The 22,016-nt window shown below is 35.2% G+C and overlaps 2 protein-coding genes across 9 annotated transcripts in view; both read left to right on the top strand.

Moving 5' to 3' along the window:
* Positions 1-459: 459 nt before the first annotated feature.
* Positions 460-3,097, top strand: LOC120632763 (U3 small nucleolar RNA-associated protein 15 homolog). Of its 2 annotated transcripts, XM_039902755.1 has the most exons (5): positions 460-668; positions 746-844; positions 1,079-1,261; positions 1,892-2,593; positions 2,645-3,097. In XM_039902755.1, the coding sequence occupies exons 1-5, from the start codon at positions 567-569 to the stop codon at positions 3,077-3,079; spliced, it is 1,521 nt and encodes a 506-aa protein (XP_039758689.1). In that variant the 5' UTR covers positions 460-566; the 3' UTR covers positions 3,080-3,097. The 2 variants fall into 2 exon arrangements, with proteins under 2 accessions (XP_039758689.1, XP_039758688.1); XM_039902754.1 differs by having other exon boundaries at positions 1,892-3,097.
* A 2,477-nt stretch (positions 3,098-5,574) lies between these two features.
* LOC120632812 (DENN domain-containing protein Crag) overlaps positions 5,575-22,016 on the top strand; it is a 55,791-nt gene continuing 39,349 nt past the window's right edge. For 6 of the 7 annotated variants that reach the window (XM_039902833.1, XM_039902829.1, XM_039902832.1 and 3 more), the window contains exons 1-3: positions 5,575-5,757; positions 5,978-6,137; positions 18,659-18,823. In XM_039902833.1, the coding sequence (XP_039758767.1) occupies positions 6,011-6,137; positions 18,659-18,823 (292 nt within the window). In that variant the 5' untranslated portion in view covers positions 5,575-5,757; positions 5,978-6,010. The remainder of the gene's footprint in view (positions 5,758-5,977; positions 6,138-18,658; positions 18,824-22,016) is intronic. The other variant, XM_039902828.1, reaches the window with a different exon arrangement.

The following is a 22,016-nucleotide window of genomic DNA, read 5'->3' as shown; positions in this document are numbered from 1 at the left end:
TCATTATTTAGAACCCATTTTAAGAACCAAGCACATTCTTTGCAGTAAAGATAACTACACAATATTTAATTTCGATATTCAGTAAAAAAATGGTTACAGCTCTAAAAAAAAAGACGTAACTGTTTTCGGAACGTTTCGCAACAATTATAAATTGCATGCTACTATGAAGTAAGCGCAAAAAGAATACTCGCGATATATTCTTTCATATTATTTAACGTCCCAAAAAAATTTACGTATTTTTTAAAACACTGTATGTAATTGATTTTTATTTTTTTGTTTCTTTCAGTTTCGTTCCAAGTTACATTCTATGGTCTTTCACAAATGTCAAAACGGGCCTATTACATTTTTCCGACTATAGTGAAGTTTTCCACTAACGGTTATATTTCTTTTCGCGTATAAATGTTAACTTTTTAAGCTGTCACAATATGTTACGTATTTACTATTTACCACTGGCAACACTGTGTCGGCTGTCAATTTTAAAAACAATGTGATTGAGCGAGCGGCATGTTTTCATAAATATAAAATAATTACAGCTTGTGAGAAAAAGAATATTGTTTAAAGAAAAGATGGCTCACGTATCCTATCCCTTCAAAAAAATTAACAAAGCGGTTTACAAAAAACCTGGTTCTAATTTAACACAGGACGTTGTTTACTGGAAAAAATTAGGGGTAAAACTTTATTATAATATATGGCACACTATTTGCATATATATTATGATACTTAACTTACATTCTTTACCTTACAGCTGCCGGTATTGGTAAAAGAATTCGGTGCAATCGACTATGTGGATTTTAGTCCCATAGAACCATATTACTTTGCTGCCACTTGCTCTGTCAGAATACAGGTTAGTTTAGGTTTTTCTTGTAACACCAACTGAATTATAGTTTTTTCTCAGCTAGACCAATATCTGAAAATATTAATGTATAACCCAATAGTTTTGGAAAGTAGAAACCTAAGTAGAAACTCAAAATTCTTCTAATTTTACCACCTAATAGGTAACGGAATCAGCATCATAATGTGCATACCCCTTATTTAATTAGTAAGTTGAAAACTACATAATTGTTTCTTTGTATTTCAGATTTACGATCCTATAACTAAAGTAGTGGCAAAGAATATTGCAAAATTTCGTGAAGCAGCCTATGGTGGTGTGTTCAGAAATGATGGAAGGCTATTAGTTGCTGGCAGTGAGGAAGCTTCCATAAAAATATTTGATGTCCAGTCTAAAAATGTTCTACGAGTATTTACTGGTCATACTGGCCCTGTAAGCATTCAAATTCAAAATTCATTTATTTCACGTAGGCCTAATTAATAAGCACTTTTGAAACGTCAAGTCAGTCTATTTGTAGTGACTCTACCACTTAAGCTCTTTTACTCTACAACTCTAGCTTTTTTGGTATAACCAAAGATACAAGTACTAGGTTTTATTCCTGTTTGGGGAGACAATTGATAAGCATGACTATTTCTTTCAAGAGATTCTCAGTTCCAACCTAGAGTTAGGAAATTGCTTGTTCCCACTCCAGAGAGAGGTGAGCTTAAAGAGCATGTTATGCCTTAGGGTCAGATTTTTATCACTCACATGTCATAACAATGTCAAAGCCAGATAACCTGCATTTTAGTAGTGTGATGGGCACAGAAGAATTCTATGGGATACAAAGCTTGTCCTATGTACGTGAAATATACTGAGAAAATGACGCAATAATTTTATCTCCATTTATTTTGTAAGTTGTGTAGGTTGACATCTTTTTGCATGACTACATCCAATTAATCTCTTCTTGCAGTATATCAATATTAAAAAACATTTATTGCTCCTCAATATTCTTATATACTGTTAGTATTTTAATTAGTGTGAAAAATTGTATGAAACATCAATCAAAATTTTGTTATGTTTCAGGTACACAGAACATATTTCACAAAAGACCAAGTCAAAATCCTCAGTTTTTCAGATGATAAGTCTGTTTGTTTATGGGATATTGCCACAGAAGAAAAAATTACTACATTTGCTGAACATACAGATTACATAAGAGCTGGTGCTCCTAGTCCAATATCACCTGATATTATTCTATCTGGTAGTTATGATCATACAGTAAAGCTGTATGATTGTAGGTCCAATGAAACAGTGTTGACTGTTAACCATGGCAGCCCTGTAGAGTCCACACTATTCCTGCCATCTGGAGGTATTTTCATAAGTGCAGGAGGCACAGAAATTAAAATATGGGACATATTTAATGGGGGAAAGTTACTGGCAAACATTTCCCAGCATCATAAAACTGTAACTACATTAAGACTTGCTAGTAATAATAGTAGACTCATGTCAGCATCGCTGGATAGACATGTAAAGATATATGATTTGGCAACCTTCAAAGTAGTACATAATATAGATTTTCCTAATGCTGTTCTTAGTATGGCTATATCAGAGAATGATGATGTATTAGCAGTGGGGATGATAGATGGAGTTATTTCAATAAGGAAAAGAGAACAGCCTTCAAAGTTGATGGATGAAAGAAGGGGACTATTCAAATTTGCGCCAGATCATACACAGACATCCTCAGTGGATGTTGTTATAACAAAGCAAAAGGGACACACAGGACCACAATGTGATAAATTCTTAAGGAAAATGGAATTCACGAAAGCCTTAAATGAAGTTCTTAAAACATATGTAGCTACAAAGTTTCCTGAGAAAACAGCTGCATTAATACAAGAATTACTGAGGAGAAAAGTTTTACATTTTGCCATTAGTGGTTTGTCAGAGAAAGATATAGGTGCATTGTTGAAGTACTTCAAAAGGAATCTTGGTGAGACAAGATTTACGAGAATTGTGATTGATGCAGCAAACGTATTTGTAGATGTATTTGAAAATCATATAAATACATTTTCTGAGCATAATTTGTGGCTATACACATCATTGCAGGAGGATATTAAAGATGAAATTGAAGTTTGTAAGAGGGTCAGTGAATTAGAAGGTGCAATAGGCATGCTATTTTCAGGTGCCCAAGTTAGTACAAGTTATGACCCCCTTGATTTGCATGATAATTTAGCACCTTCATCAAAAGCACAGAAGGAAATTATTATTGATGTATGAATAAAATGTAAATTGAAAGTTTGTTTCTTACTCTACCCTTCCCACACTGGAATATATATAATTCAAGATCCTTAATTAAAAATAATCTCTGTCTTGCCACATCCTTAAATTAATTGTTGGTTTAGTACTTAGCATGTTCAATAAGACTTTGTTCCTACTCTCGTACCTCTAAGAGTACTACGCACGCTATCGACCAACTATCGACACCTCATGTCGATAATAATTACAATGACAATAAAACATGCGACAACTATTGTTAAACCCCCAACATATATTGTATTTCAATCGTGTGGAGAATATCAATTCTAAATCTTTTCACGATGTGTTATATTCTCATTGCAAGTGCATAAACTATTGTACAACGTATTGTAAAAGTGAGCATAATGTACATTACTCTCACAGTATTTTACCTCCAGCTGTAAGATTGACGTAATTTGGTTATTATTTATTTATGTATTGTTAACGGACTAAACCCAATAAAACTTATTAAATTAATTGATTGCAACAATAAATAAAATAAATTGGAATACTAGACTTTAAAATTAAATTTCAAATGTCAGCGATAAATAACTGTAATTGGACTCGAGGACTCTACCTATCTCAAATGAGTCAGATCAGTCAGATCTGGAATCTCAGGCTCAAATACTGGACCTAATTTATTGTACAAATTGTAAATTTTTGCAGGCAGATATATTGAATCTGTAGCAATTTGACGTTATTTCTATGGTATAGTATGAATGTAGCAATCGTAGATGAATTGAAGTATGCCGAGTTAAAAAATTTAATGTCATTATCGACTAAAGTAGTTAATTATTGAGAATTTCAACAACTTACGTTGTACAAAATATTGTGGTAAATATAACCTTACTTCCTTGTATCTCCATACTTCCTTGTTTATTTTTCAAGCCTACTCTAACAATATTTATATTTGGCGCTTCTTTTAAGAGTTACCCTGATGCAAATGTGGCGCCATCCTAATTTAATACATTTTGACGACACTTTTTCATATACACAAATGACTCTCCTTACCTCTACCCTCCATAGTTGAATCTGTGCTTTAGGTAGGTTTTATTAGTGATGTGCTATGCATTTTGTATCCAAAGTCAAGGATCGAGAAAGATTGTTTAAAAAATACAAGAAACAAATCGATCTTTTAAAATTTCTATGAAATTTATATAGTATTAAGATGTTATTTCGGTGTATTTTCAGTTGAATCAATGAGCTTAACAATTTATGGAAAAGCTGGTATAACCTTACTGAGCAAGTAAAATTGTTCATTGTTCATCCATTTGTTTGTGCCTATCTTCCTGTTCGTGCGATTTACAGTTCAGTATTTCATTCACTAAGTTAACAAAAATAAATATGTTATTTACATCTTTGGCCTAAATGTGAGTGTGTTAACCACTTAACTGAAAATCATGAAGTTTCGCATATGAGTATCAGATGTACGAAAAGGACATCCTCAAAATAACCCATTGCTCGTTTTATCAAAAAAAAATACATTAATGAAGACACGAGTAAAAGCATTTAATATGCAAAGTCATAAAATGTTTTTTTTAGTATAAGATTTATCATAAATTCGCTTCTAGAATGCAAACTGTTTCTGTACATTAAGCGGTCCAAAAAAAAAGCAACAAATGTGGTTTTTTCAAGTAGCTTTAATGGGATAAACAATATGTATTCCATATCCATCTCCAGAATGCAAGCTACGTGTTTGCCAAATTTCACGGTTGAGCTAAATATTTTTAAATATCACTATCAAACCATTGACAGTACACTACAGGAAACGGTCTTCTCTTCTCAATGAGAAGAGTTTAAGCCACACAGGCCAAGTACGGATTGATATACTTCACATACCCATTATGGAAAACTCTCAGGCACGCAGGTTTCCTCACGATGTTTTCCTTAACCGATGAGCAAGTGATATTTAATCGCATAAAGCGCACATAGCTTGAAAAGTTGAAAAAGTGAAGGGTAAGGGATACCCAGCACGTGCTGGGTATCAAAGCTGGTCCGAAATAAAATACTTTATCATCTTCTAACATCGGGCACTGCCGCTATGGAGCATAGGCCTTATCTCTTTTATGAGAGAGGTATATAGAACGTGGCCCATAACACTGTCCCAATTAACATTTGTGGGTTATTTGCAAAACGCAAGTCAGTCAATAGCTATGATAAAGCACGAAGGTAAATTCAATAACTAGATGGGTGATCGATATGGTCTGAATTTGCCCTTTACCTTCCCTCCGTACCAAGTTTTCGCACGTTTGTATCGTTCTGTCAGAACCGAGTATTATCATATACACGTAAGCATAATCGATATCTAATAAACAGTGTTCCTTACCTCAGCCTCAGAAAACAAATTATTTGTTAATAATTATTATTGTCGTTGTTGTGTTCATCGATATCAGATATGTTCAATATTATTACTTTCTTTTTAACTTTATCTACGTCGCTTCACTAGTAATTTGTAAACTGTGGTATGCTTATGTCAGTGTAGCAAATAAAGTGAAAAACTTGCAGAATTATGTACGAAATAATAATTATAAAACAGTAAAAATGTTCCTTTGCCTTAAGTTAGATTAATATAATGGTTATTATTCCTTTTAAAAATACAAAAATACAGTGATTATGCTTAATTTGCAGGCAAAATAATTCGTTATCTGTTGCAGTAATTTGTGAGTTCGCTTTTGGTTATAACTTTTTAATAATGTCGCTTGTTTATTTTGTTAGTAAATTTTATTCGTGACGATAACAAAGTGTTACATAAAGGACACTGAATAGTGATTGTGTGCTAAAAATATATTCTTTTATTACTTGTGTTGTAAAAGGTTAAAGAACGCAATGTTTTTTATGTGCCGTGTTTTTGCGTTTATGTTTATTAAATTTGTATTGTAGGTGTTAAATGAAAAGTGTATATAGTATATAGAAATGGACGAGAGGCGTGTAGCAGAGTACTTCGTCGTAGCCGGGCTGCCAGAGGTGCCCGAAGTTCTCGATGATTCTGACTCAGGCCATCTGAAAGGATACAGTACAAAGGCGCCCATCACTGATATAAGTGAGTACTTATGGACATTTGTAATTTTATAAAATATATTGACACCTTATTTTAATTCTCAGTTAATGAATGCCCAAGGCAAAGGCCTCATAGTAGTCAGTTTTACAGTTTGAAGTAAGTTAATGAGCTTAAGGTTTTATAACAATTACCTTTCTATCTGTAGTGGCAGTAGGTATTCAGAGGTGTAGCTGTGCGGTCGAGTAAAGTCACAGCCTCTGTAAATCTATATTGACCCATTAGGCATTTATATGGGCCCAGGTATTCTGAGGTAGGAGCCGTTAGTAAAGATATAGTTTAGTATATCCAGCCTGCTGATCTGTTCTAAACAAGACAACATCCTGATATTATATAGCAAAATATAAGTTAAGGTCAAAAATTTACAGTACATCCTTTGGGAACAGTTTATTTGAGAGAAATGTGGCATTCAATGCAGGTGTAGTTCTACAAAGAAAGTCAAAAAAAAACAATAGTAATTGTTAAAAATAAATTTTTGGTTTTTAAATTACTTAATAAATGGATTAAAATGTCCAAAAAGTTATTAAATTTATTAAACTCAATAGAACTTCTAAATTAAGCCAATTGGAATGAATAAAATGTATACAATATAAATACACTTGATGATAAAACCATATATTTGAATAAGCATTAATACTGCTGAATGTACTCAATTTTGTTACTACTTTTATACAAATAAAATTTTAGAACACAAAAGCGGCTAATACATCTTGAATTATTATAAGTATTTTTATGAATTATCAATAAACTATTAATAATTAATTCCTCTCTGCACAAAATAATGAAATTTCATAGACCAAATATTGCTATTTTAAGTTACATTACTGCGATTTTCAATAATATCATCAATTAAATTTTTCTGAAATAAATTTTAGCCTATGTTACTTTGTGTTACTTTAGCTTTCTTTTGACGACGTAATAGTTCAAATCTGTCCAGTGCTTTCAGAGCATATTTGCTACAATCAAACAAAAAATATTTAATATAGATTGTCACTGAATATTTTTAAGATTAGTTTTTTGTCTAAAATTATTGGTCTCGGGAAATACTTCTGATGAAACACAATTTTTGCCAATATTATGAATACTCTAATTACCCTACCATTTACTACCCCCTTTCACATTTGCTGTGCATAAATGTTATAAAAAGCAATTAATGAGGAAGTCATTATATTCAATTAGTTTCATGTCACATGCTCAATTGATTCTCTAGGTCGCAATTGGTTATTTGTACCCTTGACTGTTTAGTGATTCAAGTCTCATCAACTTTATCATGCATATTGATGGTCTTATAAATTTGCTTAAGGATAATCTATGCAAACATGCCTGTTGGTATTGCATTATTACTTGATTACCAATCAATTATGATTCAGAATATCTACCCACATAAAATTCTTATCAGTAGGAATTTTTACGTTAATCATAATTTAGAACAAAATGCCTAAAAAACGGCCAAAAATTAAACCTGGTTCTGAGAGGCCCTGTGCCCTGTTTAGTTGACTGGTAATGATGATGAAGTAAAGTCATAGGATTTTATTTACTTCTTTGAAACATTGTTTACACAAATATTGAAGCAATTATGTTCATCCACAATATTTTATGGTGTTTCTCTTATACACATGTGGTATCATGAGTTAATACACTCCACATTTGTTGTTTGCGGGTTGGTAGGCTTTAACCATTAGTTTCACAATAAATATTATAGTTTTTATAACCTCGACCAACAGCTTAACATACTATCTAAGTCAGAGAGACAAAGCAAACTTTCTAACTCGTAATTTATTGGCAGAAAATATCCCAACCCCCCAATAAATAAACCCCCATATATGTAGCTCAGAAACCCAGTGAACGTTGAGAGTCCAAGGGGCTGGAACTGGGCTGGCCAGCCAGCCTTACACCATAACGCACAACATTTATCAACTTCCACCAAGCGGACAGACAAAATCAAAACAAGTCGCTGGTTGCAGTTGGAAACAGCCCAAGATCTTGAATTTTGAAGATCACTACCAAAGACCTGTCCAGCTGTGAACTGGACGTCAATTTGTTGATGATGATGATGATGATGATGATCATTCACAAACTTTTAACTTGTACAAGTAGTAGTTCAATCAAATACCTACTAAAGATGAACTAACTTTCCTAAATTTGAATAGCTTTGCCAGGATATTTAAGGCACCAACCATGAATACAGAACAGTGCACTATTTAAGGAAGTATTTTTTTCGTGCAAAGTTTGAGTGGAAGCAACTCTTGGGAATTTGGTGTTTATCCAGGACTTATGTTACCGTCCGTCCATTCAAGTGACTCTTTGTCAAAAATCAAGTCGAACGGTTGCGTGAATAAAGGACAAAAAACATTCTTTCGCATTTATAATATTAGTTAGAATTACGATGTTTATATCGGGTGTGGTTAAACCCCTGGATCATGTGACTCCTTTATACGTTACATAGACTGTGGTAAGGCATTGTATTACAGCTGTGCTATGATATGGTTGCCTGTAATTTCTATACGCATTCCTTCGAACTGACAACATGAAGTTATTATTAGGTTTCATATCATTAGCTTTGTTTGTGCTCTCAATATGTTACTTATACGTTGGTTTGTGTCGTAGCGGTTGCCCGTGACTTCGTCCGCCGACTTTTTCTGATAAATAATATTAAAATGGCAGTGGTAGTTAGCCAATAACTCTTCCTCCATTACGCGTGAAGTTCGATCCTCGGCAAGCAACTTTAAATAAGGGCTAAACATACGTTCACCAATTGATATCAGCTTAAAAATGGTGAAACGGTTTTTCTTAAGACATCGCCTACATCATTAGGCATTCCATTTAGGTTTAGTATAAAATGGGCATTAAAAACATGGTACTTGCATACGATTTCAACCACCAATACATCCCAGTGTAAAATCTTTTCTTTTGAATGCCTGAACTGTCAAGGGAACTTATCTTTTAAACATTAATGAGGTTAATATAATAAATAATAGGATAATGATGTATTTGTAAAGAAAAGTAAAAGTATATGATGCTATTTAAACTCGTTTACGTGTGCAGAATTCTTGATTATTATCGGGAACATCGGACCATCAATTTAATTCTTAGTATATGGCAAAATGTGTCGTGAGCTTTGTATTAAGATCCACCGATCGAGTTTCTGTCATAACGAGTATATCAGTAATACGTAGTTGAGTGAAGTACTGGATTTTGATTCCACGTACATTGCATTCCAGAAGCTTAAAGACTTCTAACGCAACGGTTAGAAGCTTCGGGGCGATTAGATCTCCCTGCCATACTCCTCCTCAAATTGAACTGTACTCGTAATCATATTTCTCTGACTGACGACTCGTAGTCTACAAACTTTAAGCAAAGTTATTTAGTTATATCTACTCATGACGGTTTAACTTAGCGTATGTAAGTGATCTTTCACAATAAAACCTGTGTTAAATGTGTCTTAAGGCCCTACCAAAATGGCTTGTTTTAGAGTCTATAAGAAGACCAAAAACGATTTTGGTACCGAATTTCAGCGTGATGTGCTATTTTATGGTCTTGTGATGTCAAGGAAACTTCAACGTAAATTATAAATAATGGTTTGTAGCTGACCTTTATTCGCTAGGGTATACATATTTTATGGATACGGCAAGTTATTTCTTTGGGAGGCTTAAACCGTATAACCATGGGTACAGGGTATATTTTATTATTTAAAGTAGCGTCGCGCTATGATGGCCTGAATAAAGTAGAGGTTTTGATTACTACCTCTGACTCTCTTAGTAGGTACGTAATCTGGCGGTATATAGCCTTTCATCAGGCCCTATTCCTGGCCATTTGTTTAACATTTTTGAAAATACTTGTGGGCACGGGCTTATTTTTTGTTTTTACAAATTATGTTAATTTAAACCTGGCTAGTGTGTCGTTCTTTTAGCATATATGGCATGGTCATTTAAGGTAAGCCTCTAACTGTCCATGCTATATATTAAATATACGTACATTTTTTATCCACTTTAAAATATACTCCGAGTCCCCGACCTGTCGCATCCCTCCGTGCAAAAACAAACTAAGTTTTCTTATTACTTAATATAGATTACGACGAATAAAAATGATATTTTAATTCGTCTTTTAGTTTGTGACGTTTTCTTTGAACCATTTATTTTGTTATAACTAGTTCTTTCACTTTTAATTATTCACTGGTTACAGATAAACCGTTAAATTCGCAGGTGCAAAGGCCGTATCAGCCGACCTCTTAGCTTTCTTCAATTGCCTTACTTCGATTATATCCTTAACGGTTTATTAAATTTAGCTCGCAATAATTAAAAAAGACTTAAATAAGTTCCCGAAGGGCTATCATGCGCGCCACAAGGGAGTTATCTCTACCTAGTATCTCTATAGAAGAAATACAAGAAATATTTATCTCGTGGCTCATATTAAAATGTGACCAGCTGCACAGTACAGTAAACTTTTCACCAAGTTGCAACATGTCTTCCCCCGAACGCATTATCTGACAGCGACAGTTGTTAATCAGCATCGTAAAATTTGTATGGAGATGTCAGCTCGGCACCGCACCGCGCTGGTTTGAATAGGGCGAGGGCGAGCCCCAGTATTTATCTAGTGGTTAGCAGTTAGTTTACAGATAACGAGATACAGGGGTTGATTCCCGAAAATTGGTCGGGAAAAAGTTTTCATTCGATTCTCAGTAACAGCTCAGAGTTTGGAAATTAGCATTTTAAAACCCCTGTCTCGAGGAGCTTTTAAACGTTCGCACGGACGTCGTCGTTAATTAAATTTTTTGCAGACAAAGTCGCATCTCGCATTCTTTTTTACAGGCTTTTTTTTAGCTTCATCTGTATGTTTGTTTGATATGTTTGGAACCGACGTCTTTGGACTTGATTTGGCCCTTTTCAAACGGTCTGATTTCGTTCAAACTATGTAGATATATTGAAGACCTATAACAATACACTAATTTGATTAGATTATTCCATTTTTCAATATGTTAATTTATATTAATTTTCATCGAAGTATAGTCGAAAAAGTAGGAATGATGTTCATTTTAGTTTCCAACCTTTATCTTAAGCCGATTTCTATTATGTTAACAAAATTTGATGGTGAATGGGTTACCGATTAATTTTATTACAATAAAAATAATAGTTAAGAAAACTAAAGTAAAAGGAAGATATTAGTTTGGTTTTTTGAACCATGAATTTATTTTGTTTTCATTTCACCACAAGTTACCCCATAGCTCGCTTGGTAGTAGTTTAAAATTATTATAAACAACTAAGAAAACCAAGCGTTAGAGGTAATTTTGTATATGCGTAGAACCATAACGTCCATTATGGTTATCAAGAATCCCTACTTCCCTACTAATATTATAAATGTCAATGTAAGTTTGTTTGTTATGCTTTCACGCTAAAACTATTTAACTGATCCACATGAAACTTTGTACACATATTCTTGGAAGTGTTAGAAGTAATATAGGATACTTTTTATCCCGACATTAAGCTCGGTTCCTTTGAGAGAGGGGATGAGTGTTTGACGATTTTACACCATAACTCCGACAAATTATTTTTGTACTATAGAGGTTATATGTGTTTAATTTTGCCCAAACTGTGGTTGGAGATAGAGGACAGAACTCCTCAGTGGACAGCAGCAAACCCCTCATTTAAGGCTTAGCGATACTGAATACTTTTTTTTTTTTTTAGATCTACTAAATTTAATGCCACATCAAAAAACAAAATCAAACGCAGACGAAGTCGCGGGCAACAGCTAGTATTTAAATATATTTTTGAGCTGTGAAGGACTTTACAGAATTAAGTCATGTTGTTTGAAACTTATTTCGAAAAATACTCAGCATCTTAATAGTTCAGAATAATTAAACCACTTTTTTATTAACGGACTTTCTACAGAAAATACAGACAGTTTAGCTTGCAAGAAACTAGTTCCGAATGTGGGTGATTAACGCAGCTGATACACACCAAGATTTCTTATAATCCATTTATCTAATCAGTTAACATTTTATTTGCTAAACATGAAATCACCATTACATTTTTAATAGTAGGCCGGAGATTTAATATGCTGTAATATACCTACTGAGATGTTTTTTTTTATTTCGTGTACTTAAAAAGGTCCGTTGGTACATATTTTTACATTTAAATGCATATTAAGATACTTATGCATTTAAATGTAAAAATAGATTAAATGGTCAGTCCGTCTGTGATTTCTCAATATACAATTTCGTAGGACGTAGTGCGGTCTAAAGTCCTCTATTAGTTATAAATACGATAGTAAAAGTGTTTTTTAATATCCTTGTTTGGTTGTTCGGGCCACCTTTGGAGTATCTGAACTGATTTTGATGGGATTCTCTCCCGCAGATAGGACGACTTTGCAAAGTTTCTTCTTAGCTATTCTACCTATACCGTAAGTCTTGAAGTGACGGGTAAATCCTGGGTAATTAAGTGGAAAGGTTAATAAACACAAGAGACAACACTAATATATCTAAATTGCTTATCAACCAAGTACCATTTCCGTTTAAAAAAAATGGTGAAGTCTGAAAACGGACATGCCCTTTGAAGGAGTTCCGTACCATGATGGCACAAAAACACAATTAATTTCCTTTGGATGACAATTAATGATTCCTCATCATCATCATCAGACTATTGAAATCCCGATGCTGGGCACAAATGATGGTTCCACAACACCATCATCTCAACTGCATGATCTCCAATAGCTGGAAATAGGTGTTTAATGGTTATTTTTACGGTTTCGCGTCGCTTGCATCCAGCTAAGTTTTATGTAGGCTCTCCACCCTTTTAAGGGGTCTACTAACACCACGCTTTTCTGAGCGGAGACTGTACTCTGGCATCTTAGGATCCAACGTCTATCGACTTACAGTTTGGTTTGATAAGAATTTGAGTTTTAAGTGACGGCCCGTGCCAGCCAGCTCCTTGCCCTTTGCTGGCAAGCAGCATTGCTTTGTTCCGGTCTGAAGGGCGTAATGGCAGGTGGAATTACAGCCACTTTGAGTCTAACACCTACGCCTTAAGTGGGTAAAACCTCTCTTAAAACGCTCATAACTCCGGAGAGTTAAGATTTCGCCACATTTTTAAGGTAATAACAAGAATTGATTATTATTAACCTTTAATGACAAATTAATCCGAATTAAATACGTTGCTATTTAAAAACTTGTATAAAAGTAAAGGTTACGCAATGCATGCCATCGGTATGCATGGTGACCTCTCATTTATTACAGTTATGTACAGATTTCTTTTAGTCTAGGACACGCGGCGGGACCTTGATCCGCTCGGATGAACCAGAGCGAGAAAGGTTGTAAAAACTCGTATAGCGACTGTCCATTTATGCCTACACGTTTGCCCTATAACGTAACAGCATAACAGCTGTATCCATAGGCTAACAGGTTTACGTTTTACGCTTTTTTTTTTTTTTTTTTTTAATTCTTATTTTACACTTTTTTATTTTTTATTCCCAGCTGATGGTAAGTTGCAAATCATCGCCTTTAAACAGAGCAACACTTTGCAACGCATGCAGGGAACACCTGCAAAGTGTTGCCCTGTTTCCATCAACCTTAGGCGTAGATGTGAAACTGCCTGTTATAACACTGGCAACCACGCACTTCAGACCGGCAGGGAGATTAAGTATCTCACACAGGGTGATTACGTATCTCGTGACAACTATGCGATAGGCGTAAATCTTGCAATCACTGCTGTCAAACGTCACTTTTGTTTATTTATTGTATGGAAAAGTGACGTTTGACAGCGGTGATTGCAAGATTTACGCCTATCGCATAGTTGTCGCGAGATACGTAATCACCCTGCGGAACAGCAATGTGACAACGCTGCCTAGCGGCAGATATAAGCATGCGAGTACTTCCCTGCACGGCTAGCATGGGCAGGAGACAATTAATTCCCCGATGAAAGGATAGAAAATTATCTTCTCCCACAGTTTTATAAACTTTCATAGCACTGGCGCACAAGTGGTTATAATATCCAAATAATATATGTGTACTAGCGGACCCCAGCGCCATCTGTCGGGCTGATTTGTGAATCTAAACCAGCCAGGGTGCCACCCAAACGTATACCAAAAAATTCATTCAAATCGGTGCAGCCGTCTAGGAGGAGTTCAGTGACATACACACGCACACGGCGGTAAACTTCTCCTATTCCATGTTCCAGTGATTTAGCAGATGGGCACGTTGATTATATCCCTTGTCAGGGGGATATAATCGGGGGCTATAATTTTTGTCTCCCGCTGTGCTGGGCGAGCACTGTCACAAAAAGTCTAAGAGCGCTGTCACTACTAAATATCCATTGTTTTCGAGTATTAAAACGCTGCATCCAACCAAAACATAAACTTACTCGGCTTTGTGCTATAAACATTATTTATTATTTTTGTATTTTTTTTATTAATTTTTAATTTATTGATTTTGTTTTTTTTTTTTTTTTAAATTCTTAACATCTTTAATAAAAATATATAAAACACTATTAAAAATTTAAAAGAAAAAACATCCACCCTCCGCTTGCGGGGCTTTTGAATGCCCAAGCAACCGGCGGTCAGGGCTCCAGAGTGAGGAACCTGATACTTTTTCCTTTTCAGCTTTCACCAGATTATCGTCATGTGGAATAGTAATGTCAAAAATTATTGCACGGCGCACTGATCGATAGACTAGCACTATATCAGGTCTTTTAGCTGTAATATACCTGTCAGTGATAATCGTTCGATCCCAGTAGAGCAATGCACTTGCTATTTTCAAGAATTTATTATTTATTGTTATTATTTGTAAAGTTGTGATAGCCTAGCGGGTAAGGCTTCGGCTTCCCTTTCGGGGGGACCGATTTCTATCCCCGGCACGTACTTTGAACTTATCGGAGTTATTATATTAAATATCGCATGCTTTAACGATGAAGGAAAACATCGTGAGGAAACTTGCATGCCTAAGTTCTCCATTAAGTTCTCAAAGGCGTGTAAAGTCGACCATTCCGCACTTGTCCAATGTGGTGAACTATGGCATAAACTCTTCTTATTCTGACATTAGACACGTGCGTTTTATTATTTCCGCGGAGAGACGCTCGAAGCTTGGATAAGACTGTAAGAGGAGATAGGTCTCCTCTTACAGTCTTATCCAAGCTTTATTCCTTCTTGGAGAAAATTTCTGCTACCTATGGTACTGATGCTACGTAAGATTCGTCTTCTTAGTATAGAACATTGATTTAATATGTTTCTTTTGTTTCGAATACTCAAAGAGTTAAGTGCATACAGAATCCGTGTACACGACTAATATTGAAGCATCAAAAACCACTCGACTTTAGTAGTGTTTCTCAAACAGGCGGTTAGTCACCTCATTCATTTAGCAGTTGAGAGTAATTATTTTACCTCTAATGTTCTAAACGTTTATCATAAAATGCGGAAAATGGGAATAGTTTGTGATCTAGCAGCATTCTATCTTCTCTGTTTTTTGACACAATGCACTGTATACCTACTACAATGGCTGAATGAGGATTCTGTATGTCCTCTGAGGCTACGAATCTTACGTAGCCTCAGTGACATAATGATACAGCCGGCTTTAATAAGCCGGTAAATATTTTCTAAAGCGATAAGTTGCTCGCCTAGTAAGACTTCTATTTTAGTCCAAATCCTATAAACAATGCGCAGGTAGCGTTACATATGCACCAGTTGATGTCAGTGCTTTGAACCCTTCGCTGCTACCACCAATAACTGCCTCGTTGATTAATCAGTTTGCATTTTTAATAACAAATCACAAGATCTTGGGCGCAGTATAAATGCAGTATTGAAACAACGAATTTCGAAACAGCAGACTAACACACATGCACGCACCGACGAGGCCCCAAAGCTGTTATTGCAGGATTTTAGTCGGGGTGTACTAGCTTTGGGGCCTCTTCGGCGCGTGCATCTGTGTTGCTGTCCTGTTTCAATGTTTGATCGTAGTTTCCATACTGCTTCAATATATTTACTGAGTCTTGGGTTAGTTTATCATCTGCTTGGGCCCAAAAATAGATAACGGGTTCGCCTGGACAATTTTTTTATAATTTTATCCAAATCGCATTGTTTTCCGTGAACGGGGACGCGGTTAACGGTAATAGAACTTGGGTGTATCAAAAAGTTTATAGGTGTATAGGTAAGTTAGTTGAATCAATCTGTCGGGAAATTTTAGTACCAGCCTTTTGAACTATACGTAGATTTCCAACCCAAGAAAGGAGGTACCTACCGAGTCGTTGGGCTTTGACAGTATTCGTAATATTCATAGGATCGACACAGAGTGTGTGCAGTGACAACCAAAACATCAGCTGTGTTTACTTTTTAGGTCAAGGTCAGGTGAAGGTACAAAGGTCCTAGATAAGGCAACAGTTTACAAACAAGTTCGTACGCACACGCATACAGGTGTAAACGTGATTTTAAGTCATGAAAATTAGAAAGGATTGTAAATTTCTTGAGTTACATTTATAAAAATACTGAAAGGTACTTTATTGCTTAGTACTTTTATTTGTCCTTGCATTATCGTCAGCATCGGTGGAGCGTGGCGGGAACTTAATAGGCTGAAGATGCTGCATGCCAATAAATAAACAGTCGGTTCAATCAATAATTATGGACCCCAGCTATAACGCTCAGTAAGGGCCCAATTGGTTGACCCGATTTATTCCAATCTTTATTACCATTCACATTTGATCATCGGTCGACGCGACTTACGTACAAGTGACCCATTTTGTTGAACAATTCGTACTCTCACTATAACATCAGAAAATTTGAAAGAAGAGTTGTTGGATAAAAATATTGACAAGTTACAGGTTTTTCAAAACGCGTAAGCAACCTGATTTGCATAGCGCTTAATTCGATTTCACTGCAAACAAACAAAAAATATTTAATACTCAATACTTACTACCCGTCTCTGGAGTTCTACGTTCAATAGAAGATATATATTGAAAAAGATATAAGAACATATTCTATGTTACTCTCCGTCCTATCAACTAACTCTATGCCAAAAATCAAGTACATTAATAATAAATATGACAATACATCACCATCTTGCCCCAAAGTAAGCGTAGCTTGTGTTATGGGTACTAAGATAGCTGATGAATATTTTTTTTGTGAATAAAATACAAATAAATATTTTTTTTGTGAATAAAATACAAATAAATATTTTTTTTGTGAATAAAATACAAATAAATACTTATAATATACAGATAAACACCCAGGCACTGAAAAACATACATGTTCATCACACAAACATTTTCCAGTTGTGGAAATTGTCAATGTTATTTTTGGTTATTTCTACATGAAAACTGAATATATCAATGCTATTAAAATTATAATCGTTTCTCTAAATCGGCTAGGTGTATTAAAACACTATTTATGAGTTGTATCATACTAACCTCAATAACAATTTGTCTTGTATAAGGATTAAAGCGCATGGTGTATAGAAAGTATATGCCCGTAGCGTATAATTTTCTGAAATACCATAGCCATGGAATGCCATTATACGCCCGCATAAGGTGACATAGCAATTTTTTTTTACTGCTCCATAATCCAAATGAAAATATGAACAATTGATACTCGTTATTTAAAATTTGGTTATAAAGGACTTTATTATACAAAGTGAATCCAAAGCGATGAGCGCTGTGGTCTTATCAGTGAGACGTCCCGGGTTAGTATCTTGGCAGGAAAATTTCTGAAAATTATTATTCCTGAATTTTCTCCGGTCTGATCTGGTGAAAGGCTTCGGCCGTTGCTAGTTAGGGTAGGGTAGACCCTACCTAAAAAGACAAAGACGGTAACGGTTAAATAAAAAAGAAGTTACGCACGGTAAATATTTGTTATATTAACCCACAATTAAAATAAATACATCGTCCCTTTTTAATCTATAATACGGCAAAAAAAAAAAACTAACTACAACTTCCTTATAAGCACTTTTGAAAAGTCAAGTCTGTCTGTTTGTAGTGACTCTACCACCGGTTTGGGGGGCAGATTCTACTGACACAATCATTTTACTGTTTAACAATCATTCTCTATCTTGTGAATGATGAAAGAGTCTCGTCATTAAAATTAAAATTCAACAATACTGAAAATGACCAAAGTTTTCAGGTCACATAAAATCATTCTCCTTACTATATGTTGCATAAATCAAATAATCCCAGACATATGAATATACGAGTAGCTATAAAAAACCTTATTTTAGCATTACGGGAAGGTTTATATAATTTTTTAATCATTACCAAGTAATTATTTGCATATATATATGTATGCAAATAATTACATACTCTAACTAAACCAAATTTATTTATTCTTTATAATATTTGTTTTATAAATGTAACCTAAAATAAACTATGTAAAACTAAATAAAATCTAAAACGTCTTAGAAGGTTTATATTAAGATTTTTGTATAAAATCTTAAGAGAGCTTCTTATTGTCTCCTAAAAACTATGCTAATTTGATTACTGCGTTACCTATGCGACGAATTATGGGTTTGAACGATTATTAATTTACTTTTATTGTTCCAGGTGTAATATTCCCCGGCTTAGGGGAAAGAGTTCCAGATGGGTACGAAATGTTGGAGCTGACGCCTACCGGACTGCCTGCGAACTTGAATCATGGATCGATGCGGTCGCCGGAATGCTACCTGTGCATTCGAAGAGGAAGGGATCGACCTCCGTTAGTGGATTTAGGTAAATATTAGTCATCATCATCAAATCAACCTATTTCCGGCCCACTCAGGGCACCTCCCACAATGAGGCCGTAGTCCACCAAGCCGTGTACTCCACATACCTTTAAGAACATTATGGAAAGCTCTCAGGCATGCAGCATTCCTCACGATGTTTTCCTTCACCGTTGTAGGAAATGATATTTTAATTATAATACAATACTTTTGGCATTCTTAAGTGAACTCAAACGGAACTGCTGGACTGTAGAGTTAGTTAATCGTAATGCGGTATGTTAGCTGGTGCTTTATTATTACACATTTATTTGAACTCTTGATTCTTGATAATAATCTATACTCTTGGTATATTGTCTAGATTCACTCATCGTAAGATTCCTCCCACTCCCAAATTACTTCATTCCATGACCTTAGCGAATATTTCAAACATGAGCATTACTTACATGCTATTTTCTATAGGTAGACATACAAAAGAAAATTCCCTGACAAACCTGAAAATAAGAAGAATTTCTTTGATTTATCTTGATAAGTTCGTTTGCTTGTTTTTAACTTTATGATTGGGTAGGCTTGCATTTTCTCTGGTCCCTTTCAGGCTCAAGTTATTCACCTGATCCTACTGAGTCAACCTCGAAGTTTTATATTTCAGCGTTTTACGTTTCATGTTCGGATTTTATGTAACAAATTTGTTCCTTCTAATTAATAAGTCAATTTATAAAGAATTGTGGATAAGTAACCCTTACGACTTATTTAACTTCATCTTTTGTTTATACTAAAATAGGGGTTTCTATGGAGATATCGCATTTAGCATTCGCTTATTTTCCGCTTCTAGTCAGCAAACCTGTCAGTAGTCTATAACGGCCGATCCACACTATTCGTTTCGGGGCCGCCGGCGTACATTACGTTCTTAGACCGCGGTTTAGTCTGCTCTTCCAGCATTAATGCCCGTTTTCACAAATGACAAACAAGGCAATCAGTAATGCGTAACCTAAGGGGGGTTCCTGTGCATACATAAACCGTCCATCCATAGACGTTGCCTAAATCATAAGGCATTCGATTTCGGCGATTCAAAATAATGTGATATGTCGTAAACGGCGATACGTCTTAAGAAACAAGTTTTCCTTGTGCACGCACGTTCTGTTCTTTTATAAATGTTTGTTTCGATCCTTGGTACTACCTAAATAAAAAAGTGGTGAGCGTGGCAACGTTACGACGCTGCACTGATCGTGTGAAACGCTCCATGTGTACCGTCCGTATGTGGTAAGCGCCATGAACGCCTTTTTGACAATTTCTTAATTTAGCGGCCGTCATCGATTCATCATCATTCGCAGCCTATTATCGTTACACTGCTGAGCACACTCCTCGACTCTCAAAAGAGAGACGGTTTTAGACCATAGACCCACCACGCTGCTCCGATGGGGGTTGGTGGGAGATCAACGATTTATCGATAGAAAACATTAAGGTGAAAAAAAATTTGTAACAAAAAAACCGCCTTTGTGAAACAACTAAAAAGTAACATTTTTAAGTCAAATGCGAAGTAAAATCGAAACATACAAAGTATAGATGTATACGGTTTTCTTTTTATAACACCTAACAAGGGAAGTACACAAAAATTTTCTACACTGTACTTCGCACGGACTTAAAAATGTTGTCGCAAATATTTATTTCTTGCTTTTTTAGTTGTCTAACGAAGTCCTGCTCTTTTTTGCCAAATTTTTTTTTTACCTTAACACTCCCTAGAAATTTCGCAGGAAATTTATGAACTCCCTTAGAAAATGTATGGCGGCCAAGATACAGACAGACAGACAGACAGACACAAAAATTCAAAAAAATTTAGTATGACCTTTTTATCGATTATAGAGGGCGAATATTTTCACAAAACAGCCGCGGACGATCTGACCTAAAAATAGATCACTCGCCCCCATAGACCGGAAGCTTGGTACTCTCATGGAAGAAGCTAAGAGAACGCTGTTATATTACCTAAGTGGTCACGAACTATAAACGCGGGAAGAGGAGTGTAGCGACTCTATGCCGTGGTATTCTGTTGTAATAAAGAGAAGGTATTTCTTATGTAAACGAAACAGAATCCTTATAATGTCGCATTGATATATTATGTACCTTATGCGTCGGTCTCGCGGTATTGCCGTAAGGCGATTTAAGGCAACCCGACATTCGATATCTTCATCTTTGATTTTTTGTTCGTTGTGGTATTACATTTTTACAAAAATAACCCCAACCTCAATCAAAACATTTCTCGAAATGCCTTATCTCGCTCTTACAAAGCACACATACACGCCGCGTTTGGATACGCTCTTACAAAGCGCACATACACGCGTTTGGATATTTAAAACCAGTAGCGTGCACTTCATACACGCACAAAAGCACTGCCTACCCAAAAACTTTTGTATAACTCATAAATGCGTAGGCAGGCTTTTCAATTTTATGGCGTATTCCTTCTTTATGCATACCCTGGTGCAAAACCCTGTGCACGCCACTGTTGATAACACTTTTCTATAAACACCCCCCCCCCCCTCTTATTATTTTACCAATTTGGTCCGTATTGAATTTGCTGTGCCTTTAAAAAATTCGTGTTGTCAATAAGAAAACGTCCCTGAAGTCAAATACATTTCATATATGACTTTGGGGACGTTTTTTAGATGTAAGAGTACTAAATACCAATGCTTTTGTATTTAATACATTAGTCAGCGCTAGTGTTGCCCAAATGCAAGAACAAGACGAGACTTAGCCAGTCTTGGTCTTGGTCTTGCGCCAATACACCTGGTCTTGGTCTTGGTTTTGGTCTTGCGCTCCCAGTCTTGGTCTTGGTCTTGGTCTTGCAGCAAGAGTCTTGCAAGTCTTGCAATTACCTATTAGTCTATTACTATTTATTAAAGTTTACTTTAAATCTTAGAAAAACGTATTAGAATTGGAACATTGTGAGCTTGAATTAACATAGCCATAGTAAAGATCAAGCAGATTAATAAATAACTGAAGATTTGATAAGAAATTCGAAAAATCAACTGACCTATATGTCGTTTTCCATGGAAGTAACTGTTTCTTAATAAACATTTATGATTTATAAGCTTACATTTGCTAAAACATGTAAAAAAACAAATTAATTACAATAACTTGACTGTATTTTAAAGAACAATACTTATCTGTCTAGAAAGAGATTGAACCCTCAACTTATAAGAAATTTAATAAAA

The sequence above is a fragment of the Pararge aegeria genome, chromosome 20 (genome assembly GCF_905163445.1).
Source record: "Pararge aegeria chromosome 20, ilParAegt1.1, whole genome shotgun sequence".
NCBI lineage: Eukaryota > Metazoa > Arthropoda > Insecta > Lepidoptera > Nymphalidae > Pararge > Pararge aegeria.
The sequence above is the reverse complement of the archived record's forward strand: the minus strand, read 5'-3'. Positions and strand labels throughout refer to the sequence as shown.